Source organism: Haliotis rufescens, unplaced genomic scaffold (assembly GCF_023055435.1).
Source record: "Haliotis rufescens isolate VD_foot unplaced genomic scaffold, xgHalRufe1.0.p SCAF_1, whole genome shotgun sequence".
Taxonomy (NCBI): domain Eukaryota; kingdom Metazoa; phylum Mollusca; class Gastropoda; order Lepetellida; family Haliotidae; genus Haliotis; species Haliotis rufescens.
In genome coordinates, this window is record NW_025963779.1 from 77,693,787 (window position 1) to 77,705,794 (window position 12,008).

General features: G+C 36.9%; 1 protein-coding gene across 7 annotated transcripts in view; it reads right to left on the minus strand.

The window, feature by feature from the left end:
• LOC124147873 (coiled-coil domain-containing protein 60-like) overlaps positions 1-10,912 on the minus strand; it is a 45,450-nt gene extending 34,538 nt beyond the window's left edge. For all 7 annotated transcript variants that reach the window (XM_048401359.1, XM_048401358.1, XM_048401355.1 and 4 more), the window contains exons 1-4: positions 10,577-10,912; positions 9,837-10,149; positions 7,492-7,572; positions 684-757 (exon numbers count right to left, since the gene is read on the minus strand). In XM_048401359.1, the coding sequence (XP_048257316.1) occupies positions 684-757; positions 7,492-7,572; positions 9,837-10,112 (431 nt within the window). In that variant the 5' untranslated portion in view covers positions 10,113-10,149; positions 10,577-10,912. The remainder of the gene's footprint in view (positions 1-683; positions 758-7,491; positions 7,573-9,836; positions 10,150-10,576) is intronic.
• Positions 10,913-12,008: the final 1,096 nt, after the last annotated feature.

Below are 12,008 nucleotides of genomic sequence, written 5' to 3' on the forward strand. Positions count from 1 at the left end.
GCCACACACACACACATGCGTGTACCTCGCTATATAAGTGCAATAGTCTTGGATGCGACGTAAAACCCAGTTTCACCTCACACTCTGTTCATACCCGTAAATCCAATAGGCTTCACAGATTGTGTCCATTAGGAAATCAAACCCAGGCCTTCATCTCAGCTTTATCTACTGACCTACCCCACCAACTCATCCTTGTCTCAGCTCATTACTTGGTACTTAATCATTAGATTTATCCATATTTCAAGAGAGTTAGCATTGCTTCTATTCCACACCAAACAGAGTGATACAACATTCAAACCTATTACAACCCTGAATCCCTGTGGGGGAATATTGACTTTTGACCTAGACTTATTCATGAACATGTATTTAATGGTCTACTGCCTGTAACTTGATATACAGATTACATTACATCACATCCATATCACAGGGCTCATTAAACCATTGTTGTGCTCCTATAGCACCTCCACAATGGCAGGCATATCGGTACTTGTTAGAGGGACTGTATCAAAACTATAAATGTCATTTATTTATTCTTCAATTCCAACTTCATTCGACCTGGTATTTCATGTAGAATTACGAAATAACTTCCTGACAAAGTTGAAACACTTTGTTTATAAAAGTGACAATTGTTACTTTGAGACAGTCCCTACTCTGAACATCCACCAATCAGCTGGCTGGCCTACCTCCCACTGTCAACCTCTTTCTTGAGTGTATTCAGGTCCTTTCGTGTCCTACGTAGTACAAACTTGGCAGCAGTCTGGAAAAAATAAATTTATTTATTATTTATTATTTTTTTCTTATCAATAATCAATTGGTGTAAAAATAAGAAATGGGAATCATTGATGGCTCCATGTACAATAATCAAATAAGTATAATAATAATCCTAATCTTTAATACAGATCTGTTTATTGTGGTAATTCCTCAGTAGAAGCTTCTTGTGGATTAGTGCAAACACTAATAACTTAGCTGTAAACCAATACACTGCCTTAGGCACAGGCAGATAATCCCTTGTCTTAATCATCTCAACCTTAAGACTAGTGATTTACCTTAAGACCAGGTCACACTGGAGATTTCAAACCTGTATCTTTTCTCTCAAGTGATTCTTATTTTCTGTTTATATGTCTTTTGGGTGGCATAGGGGTTAAAGCATTAGCTACCTGCCATCAATACCTGGTGTCAGTTCCTAAAATGCATGCGTACAATTTGTGAAACCAATTTGTTAAAGGAGAGGTAAAATAACTCACTCTAAGTTTAGCAAATTATATAAGCTCCACACATCATACCTATGTTGTAAATCATTCAAACCCAGATCCTCGCCTTGACAAGCCAACACTTTAACCACTAGCCCACCCAACCTCTCCAGTCATTCTCTAATTATGGCATACAGGACAATTATTGCATTGAATACAATGTTAAGATACTTCAGAGAATAAGAAAGTAAGAACTTTTAAAAAATAACACTTTTGAACTAAACAACATTTTCCATTGGCACTTTGTTTCAAATCCTGGATAAATAATATCCCAACAAAGGCAGGGCCCGATTAAGGAACTTGATTTAACTTGCACCAGGTGCCTGTTGACATGAAAAGCTAGTTGCACCAAACAAAACCTGGTTGCACTCTGGTGCCATACATTTATCAATGTTTAAACATAGATGCATAAACTAGTCTAAATAAGTAAAATCTCTGAAGACTGTGTCATGTGGCATGAATTACACATAACACAGAGATGAATAATGTAGTGTGGTAAATACAGCAGAGGGGTATGGAGTGTGTTCAAAGATTGTTGTGTGGACAAGTAAGGGTTAGTCGGACACAATCTGTTTTACATGCATTTAGTGCATGTAGACATAAATATTAGGTTGCATTTTTCAATAATAGGTTGTAGGGCTGGGACAAGTCCAAATTTACTACCCGGGTACCCACCTCCCTATGACCCAACCCTACCCGGGTACCTGCTGTAGGTCTCAAGAGATAGGTCAAACATGTCCGATTGGGAATAGATTGACCGTACTCCTGTCAAAATATATTTAGATACACGTATCAACCAATCTGGTCATGCATACACTGAAGTTGCCTTTTGACTGAGGTTTTATCATTATGCAATATATAAAGTCAGAAAGAAATGTGAACATTTATCATTTATAGTGTAGAGTTCTAGATAACTTTTGCCATTAAACAATATAATCATGTGACTAACCACGGGTTTGGGTAGTCATGTGGGTACCCGGGTCCTACTCAGTACCCACCCGACCCGGGTATCTGAGTTACCCGTCCCAGCCCTAACAGATTGCATTTTTATATAGTTAAATCGAGTCCTGAAAGAGTATTGTTCCTGCCCAATATATTGATATATATTGATATATATTGATATATATACTTTTTCCATATTTCCACCAAAGAATTTTAATAACTGCACATGTGATATGTTTATGTTTACTCTGACTAATCAATGCTGATTGTTCTGAAAACACAATCTGACAAGAATAACAACTCCACCACAAGACACAATAAACAAGCTTAACTCTGAGTCATTAACCTAAACCTCTGAAGCAAGAACAGTCAATTCCACACAAGCATAGCGCCACCATCATAATATTAGCATGTTGCCAAGGGCTAATTCTTGCCTCAACAGTCTGATTGCATTAACAGGCTTTTATTCACTGACACATAGCCATGCATTTCAATGTATGAAAGAGGATCACAAACATTCATATTGCTGAAATACATAATCCTATTACCGGCATTGAACATGTACTTTGTGGCTAGAAGGGGATTTCATAATAACACTCATATGTCCCCGCTTGTCCATTCAGTGAGAGTGAAATGGAATATATGTCCTTCATTCATGTGTGTGGGGATATATTGTTTGGGGCATTAATGTCTTTATTATACTGTGGTGGTATCCCGAGCAGGTACACATATATGGGGTATGTAGGGTAATTGAGGTTTGGGTCGTGCAATCTGTACTTCATTGTATTCAGAGGGGTAGTTTATTCAGGGTGGGGTACTTTATTCCGAGGGGGGACCTCATAACAGCATTGTGTTTTGCTGACAGGTATTGAAATGTGTTCTTTGAACATGCACCTGACGCTCATATCTGTACACATTTCTGAATTTGCTCCAGTTTTGTAAGGTGTAGGTTACATCTTGCCGACATAATAATACTAATAAGTGGGTGTTTGTTGTCTTACAGTGCAGTCCACAATATTTAAGTTATATCAAGGCAGTAGTAAAAAACCTAATCCAATAACCTATTACGTTGGTATGACGTGATGAAACATGGAAATCTCACCTCACCTCACCTCACGTCACCTCGCCATGATTTCGTGACATTTTCATAAACAGGTGTTTTAAAATTCATGTCATCTTGCAAAATTATCAAGTATTTTTTAATACTTGTTTGTATATGTTCCCTATGTGGTCCTAGTGCAACTTGCAACATTAACAATAGGAAGTACTTCCTATTTTGTTTGTTTGTTTGTTTGTTTGTTTGTTTGATTGTTGTTTTATGCCGCACTATATGACAGCGGTCTGCAAATAATCAAGCCTGGATCAGATAATCCAGTGACTGACATCACTAGCATCAATCTACACAAATGGGACATGATGACATGTATCAACCAAGTCAGCCACCCTGAACACCCAGTCCCGTTAGTCGCCTCTCACCACACGCAAAGTCGCCTTGTACGGCAAGCATTGGTTGCTGAAGGGAATTTATATGACCTTGAAACTGAATGCTTTCAAAGACAATAATGTACCCCAAAACAACGTTCATATGAGTGAGTGAGTGAGTGAGTGAGTGAGTGAGTGAGAGAGTGAGCGAGCGAGTTAAGTTTTAACATCTTAGAGTTTGAACACTATTTTAGTTTTAATTTTTATATTAAGGTATGTCAGCTCAATCTTAGACATGATATCTTTGGTGACACAAGAGCTACAGATAAGCTTCACATTTGCCTAAAATACCCCCAAAACCAAATTACTTTCAACTAACTTGCGTACAGAAACGCATTCATTAAATGGAAAACTAAATTGTTTGAAAACACCGTAAATACCCAATGAAGCTTTTCCAACATTTGTACAGCAGAGCTAATTTCCAAAACACAATTACGAACTAATTTACTTTCCGAGTCAACCCTATATTTAGAACCGTTTAGAATCTTAAACATTATTTCATTATTTATTAAATCTCAAAATGCTTACTCATTTGGGGAAAAACCCAATAGAGTGATGAATAGATGAGTGAAAAAATATTGGTTACCCAATAAAAAATGTAATAACCCAATTGAAATATAAGCCTTCGAGTGAAAACTCAATTGCTCAAAACGTTATCTGGAGCTCTGGGACACTCCTGCATACACTGAAGATAACAGAGTGAGCCTGGGGGTGTAGGACTCGTCTAAACCCATTGCCTGTCTACAAGAGATGATTTATAATAAAAGTACCTTCAAAGGACATGATGGATGTGAAATGATTTCTCCACCGTGAAAATGTGATTCATGTAGAATTTCTACCCAGCTGCAGAATCTAACCCTCTTTAAGTTACCAGCACATACAGTTAAAAGAAACATTCCCCGAAACTTTGAAATTCAACCAGCATAAGACATCAGAGCTCGCCAAAGCATTATGTTGCATGGGTCACTTTGGGGGGCATTTTCCCCGTATTATCCCATTCACATCTAAAAAGGTGTTCACCTTGTATATACATGTATAACCTTCATCTGTAAATATCTGTAAATGTTGCATCACGTTGCAAGAAAAATGGGTTATTTCATAAACAGTGAGATTAAGGGTGGGTCAGGAAAACATGATACATCAAGAGAGGGGGGTCGCCAACATTTACAGCTATACTCTCATTTAAGGACTGGTCATTTATTATAGGAGGGTGGGGTCATAAAAAATGAGACATGTATTTGGAAAGGCCATAAAAAAATGTTACAAAAAAATGAGGTTTGTGTTGAAAAATATTATCAGTCCTACGACCAATCCCACCCCTACCCCTATAATAAATCCCCAGTCCCTAAGGCAGTTTCCACTAATATTACACAAAGATCTATATCCTACCATTGACATTAATTTGGATTATGTACACAGCCTACATTGGACGGATTCAGTTGATATTTCTCAACAGGGATTTCACAAGATTTTGCTTCTCAATATTAATCAAACAGACAAGAGCCCATTTATTTTTATTCTGACACAAAGAGCTTGTCACTTGCTGATAGTGTTTTGACAGTTCCTGATACATTATATCATTTACTGTTGCCTGTACTCCATTAATCAATATCTGATTACCACAGCACCTTTATAACAGAAGGGGCAACCGCCCTTGTAGACTGGAATAGTGCAACACACAGCTTGATGGGATACCAGTATTCCACTGTTCATTTCAGAAACTGGAAAGTGGGGCCCAATGACCCTGACCTTTCTAAGAATTTGATAAAACCAGGGGACACACAAATATTTTTTAAATAAACACATAAAACTTAGGGGAATGTTACCTCAGGAATTCAACTTGTCAGTGTCACTTTATGCATTCACATTTTCATCTTTCACATTTTAATCATTCACATTTTGCTCAGTCTTCCATCAAAGTTAGACTTTCTCCAGTTCTTCCTATCTGCAGTCACAGTCTGACCCTCAGCTTTATGGTGTTTCGAAAACAAATTCAATAAACTTGGCCCCTCGTCTGCTTTTGTTTCTCGGAGGCCATAAGAAGCTGATGGCCATGTGACAGGGATAGGAGACCAAACATGAAAGCTTGAAGCCGATTGGGCCTCGTAATTGAACCATCGAATCAAAACATGTGTTACATAGTAACGGTCAATTCATTCGGAACATATTGCTGAACCTACCATTACTGATCATGAATGCTGAATGAAGATATTTGAAGTTACAATAAACAATTAATGGATTCCAATTGCTAAAAACGATGACACTTAGTGTTTTAATTAGAGTCAATAGCCAAAGATACGATCGAATACATATTTTAGTTTTGGGATATCATATTGCACCCTTTTTTGCACAGTGATATTTATTTTTTACACAATTGAAGGAATTTTGTGTGTAAAAGCCCCATGGCCACACTCTGGAATGAATTCCAGTTCTCTGTATTACAATACGTGATAGGTTTCATTCTGAATAAAATAATTTCCTTTCAAAATTTTCTTAGTATATGACCGCCTCTGTGGTCTGGTGGATGAAAACCCATTTCACCTCACCTCACATCTTGGTTATCTGTTCACTTAGTCAATCTACAAATTGTTTCTTATAAAAAAATTGGGTTTATTATGACATATTATTTAAGTTAATATAAGATATATGTAAATACTTCCTTTAAAGATCAATTAACAAACACATACCGTATTCCACGTAATAAGCGCCCCGCGATATTTGCTGATTTATTGGTGAGTGAACAATCCCAATTAGCACCCCTTCCGATTGAACAATGTACACAAGACTTATTTATTCTCATATAATACATACTTGTGTGTTATATGCACCCTTAATTATGGGCTATTTAATTCTGGAAAAATATATCTGTCGTACATAAACATTTCAGGCTGTCAGCATAAACCACAAAATTTATCTTTCAACTCTCAATAATATTCTAATAAGAGCCCCCTATTTCTAATTTTGAGAGCGCCCTGGGCACTTTTTACATCAAATACGGTATATGTTTCTTACGTTGTGTCTTTTGAGGACTTTGATGGTCATGTTATCGAAGGGAACAAATGTATTACTCTGGGATAAACCGATATATGTCACATGCATAAATAACTGTTCACACACTCATATATACTTTACATTTAACATCTTACAAATCTGTCTCAGCAGCAAAAAATTGTATATTTGACCTTTTTAGCGGTTAAATCACCATATGCATCACATTGCTTTATGAAAAGCCGTTTGTTATAGGGCTGGGTCAGCTGGGTACTGAGTAGGACCCGGGTTCCCCCAGGGCTACTCGGAACTGGGGGTAGTCATGTGATATATTGTTTAATGACAAAAATTATGTAGAACTCCATGGTAACTAACACGACAAGTCACTTCTGATTTTCATATGTTTGAATAAAGATAAAACTTCAGTCAACTTCAGAGTATGCATGACCAGAACGTTATATACGTGGACAACTAAATACATTTTTCAAGGGCTACAGTCAAACTGTTCCCAATCGTACCGATCTCTTAAGATCTTCAGGGGGTCAGGTCAGGTAATAGGGGGTAGGGTACCAGGGCAGTAGACTCATCCCAGCCCTAGTTTGTTACAACATTTGTGGACACAGCTCCATTGATACACTGCTTTATTTAAACTACAGAATTCATTCTCAGGCAATTATCTGACTGTTCATTTGCAAAAGTGTGCTTATGATCAATGCTGCTGAAAAGAAATTGTTACAACTGCCTTTATGTATGTATATATTGACACAGTGCATTATCACAATTAAAATCCATGACATATCACATAAACATAAACATAAACATAACTTACCATGGTTTTCTTTGGACTAGGTATGTGGGCTGCCTGTATACCCTCATCTTCGGAGCTGCTGGATCCATCGCTTCCTTCGTTCTGCACAACATAGACAAGGAAGTGAGTGAGTGAGTGAGTGGATGGGTGGTTGGGTGATTGTGTGATTGGGTGAGTGATTGAGTGAGTATGATCGTATGCAACTTTTAGCAATATTCCAGCAATATCACGTCGGGGAACACCAGAAATGGGCGCCACACATTGTACCCATGTGGGGAATCAAACCCAGGTCTTCAGCATGACAAGCAAACACTTTAACCAATAGGCTACCCCACCGCCACAGGAGTGTAAGAATGGACCAGTCATCCAGCAGGTGACCTCTCCATATTCTTGTATCTTTGAAAATAGATGCTCCCAGTTGCACCAAAACTAACTCAAAATGTCTTATTTATTTATTTATTTATTTATTTATTTGTTTATTTGTTGTTGAATGCCGCACTTAGTAATATTGAAGCTTATGACACAGCCTTTACATAATCATTTCTGGACCAGACAATCCAGTGATTGATACTGTGAACAACAATTCACGCCATCAGGGTACGATGACATGCAATCTTGGTGCAGCAAAGGTTGCCCACAGGGGGCAAATTCTAACCCAGATTCCCAACTGGGGCTCAACATGTTAATATACATCAGTAAATTGTCCTACTGAAGAATGTCAGAAGTCTTGTTAATTCCCATGCCATAGTGAACTTCATGAATTATAGGGACAGGTATTGGAAATTTAAAGTGTATCACAATATTGCGATATTGCGATTTATCATCCAAAACTGGCTCCCGCAGGAGATCAAGCAATATCTACATTGTAGATAAAAGTGGAAAAACTCCTTGGCAAGCCTCTGAGTTTATAACAATAAACACATGATAAAAATCGCTATTTGAAATCACCCAATAAATTGAGTATGGAAAAATGATATTGTGATAGTTCGTGGAAAGATGAATCTCAATTTACCGATATACCGATAATACCGCACACCCTTAATGAATAATAACACACATATAAAAATCTAAATATGACACACAAACAATTGCAATAAATAGTCTTCTTGTTAATTATGAGCTAGATGGTTTGAAAGAAACAACAAAGAAAATATAAGGACTATTTTGGACACCTTAGTCAGTTTTGCTGTAGAATAAGCAATCTCAGACCAAACAAACACGTATTACTTTTCTGGTCTTTAGGTATGGCCTAAAATGATGCGACAACGCTGCTTTGTTTGTTTAGCATGACATTAACAATCCTCAAAATCTAGCAGAAAAACATATTTTGTCTCCGGTATTAAAATGCCCTTTTCGAGCAATTGATGGTGAATGATGTCTAAACAGCATTCACAAAAGGCCTTAAAATCACACACAAACAGGCTGCATAGACACGAGGGGATGTCATGTGTCGCTAGAGTTGCCTGCCCTTGGTTAAAAATTAAAAATAAAAGCCTCATGCAAGTGGTTGAATAGGGATCAGAAACACAATACTAATATATACATTAGTGGTTTGTATAAGGTATGACACAATGTTGCATATTACAACAAAGTTGAATCTAGTTTCTATGAACCGGGTATTATAAGCATTATACAACATATCACTCATAGATACTACAAACATATGTAGTGTCTGCAGACATTTTTATTTTTTTTAAATTCACATTTTCATTTCATGATTTATTGGGATGCATATTGCGTTAACGTCAATGATTTTGATAAGCACATAACTAATATGTTGTAATCTCATCAAACTGGTTGATAGTACATAAAATGTCATTAAAAAGAAAGTATGTATATTTGAAAATTGGATTTGACCAAAATATTACAAACATTGTCAAATGTTACAAGGCTGAAAACATTTGCAAAATACTGCTAACTTAAGGAACAAACACAACTGTGATACCCGTATCAAATACATCACCACTGAATAACCAGTTCTTGTTAGTTTCATTTTTAGACACCATCAAACAAGGGTGTATACTTTGTTTTGCCTGGCAGTTTATAGTAATTTATGGACCCGTGAAGATCTGGGGTAGAATAGGTCTTCAGCAACCCATGCTTGTCGTAAAAGATGACTATGCTTTTCGTAAGAGGCAACTAACGGGATCGGGTGGCCAGGCTCGCTGACTTCGTTGATGCATGTCATCAATCCCAATTGCATGGATCGATGCTCATGATGCCAATCACTGGACTGTTTGGTCCAGACTCGATTATTTACAGACCGCCGTCATATAGCTGGAATAGTGCTGAGTGCGGCGTTAAACAACAAACAAACAAAACTAATATATGTCAAGTATTGGAGCATTAAATGTAGGTATATTTACCCCATCCCACTGTCCAAGTGAATGAAGAATGAGCCTTTGTTCTTCCAGATAAAATGGGTCTCCAATTCCTTGATACGGTTTGTGGGACACAGATCGAAATCCTTGTGACGTCAACTGCTGAAGTCGACGTCTGTAATTTGAACGTCTAACTTCATCTCGTGATGGAATCGTTGGATTGAAGACAGTGGCACTTCGGGCTTGTATTTTCACCCCCCGCTGAGATGGAATCGGCAGAGGAAGGAGGGCCACATACCCCTGAGGATCTCTTGAAGGCATAACTGTCTCCCGACACACACTTGATTAATCTGGCAAACTGTAAAAACATAGTATCATTTTATTATGTGTCTTTGATAAATAGATATAGAATTATTTTCCTTTAAAGAAAATAAAACCCAAAAATAATAAGAAGGAAAAAGAAAACAGATATCACTATTTCAAATCATATTAATTACACCTGATTACACGTCACTGTATGAAGTACATATGAATAAATAACTAGCTCAACTTTATTAAGATAGGCCACAATTAAGTTTATGATGTTTTTAATTCAAATAACATTCTCAAGACACTCACATATTTTCATGCACTCAATCAGATCATATTCACATTATAATTATAATCACCTTTTTAACATTTAACTGACAAAATAGTTATCACTTTTTTTCTATATTGTATCAACTAAACATTTGGCCCTTTCGGCAATACAGATAAACGAATATCATACTTTATACTTTACTTACTATGGTAACTGGTAGCAGTTATTCCTAATTATGCATTGTTGAAATCCACCTCCGTTTTTGAAATCTGTACATCAAGGAAACAGTCTCCACTTCACCGCTGTCACGGGAGCCCAAGTCAATGCTTCTGAAATGAACTTTCAGTTTTAATATTCCGGGCACGTAGCCCGTCAACATGTCATCAGTATTCCTTGACTGAATGTGTTGGATTGATTGCCAAAAGTAACCACCTCATGTCCCCCTCACTGCGAACCACTAACCATAACACTGTAAAACACACGAGCAAAAATAGCCCGGTAGTACCTTCCTGTAGAGAGTCAATAGACTGCCCCTGTTGCGTGGATACTGTCAACTAATAACTACAATCGGAACACCGCTGAGCGACCTCTGCTATAAGCGGGTTATGCCATAACTCAAACGTTTACAATTCTTCTTGGTTATACCAGTGTTTGTCTAAAACACCATACAATAAACATGGATCAATGTTAACGAAATTAAGTGAAAATCAGTATAAAATTAATTACTGTCGACGATATCTCATTCGGAATACCTCGGGTATTTCCGATGAATAGCAGTAAGCCCACGCATGCATGAAATATATCTTTGTTGAGCTGCCTCGTGTGTAATATTATTTCTTATCATATTTTAATGTGAACGTATAATTCCCTTCTCTGTCTAAATTACTGAACTGTGACATGTTACCAGTGCTTATTCATAAACGTATCCTAATACTAGCAGGGATAATAACATTAGATTTCATACCACTTGCCACCAGTATCAGAGTATAAAAGGGAAAGCATCGCCCATAATGCATAGGAAAACGTGTTGTAACCAGAGACCATATAAAAATCTATTATATCGGTCTCTGTTGTAACTAACCAAAACAACGTAAGCAAATATTTTCAGCAATTAATTACATTACTCAAACATTTCGTAAATTTAATTTGAATGTAAATAAAGTGTTTTGCTCGCTCATCCATATCAGCGACGAAGTTGCAGATTTTGCATATTTCAAGTGCATGGAGACGCGTGGTTTATTCATTTGTGGACAAGTAAAGCTTAAATTTAAATAATCTAAGTCGTTTAAATTAAAAAAAAGATATACGGATCTTAGTCAGTTTATTTTAGTTTGCAATACACAAAAAAGCGATATTTATCTCAGTACTGGCAATATATGTCTCATTAAGGAGTCGACAACAGAGCGAGTGAGTGATCTTTTACGCCGCGGTCATATTCGATCTACTCGGGAATATTAAAATCCGATCGATCAGTGGGAAACAAAGATACTCATAATATTGTAATATGATTACTATCATATATATTTTTAAATACATTAAAGAAATTTTGAACAATCAAGATCTAAACAACTTTTTAAGTGGTGTTATTCACAAGGCAGCATAATCGACCTCCTTACAAAATATTAATTTATAACTTA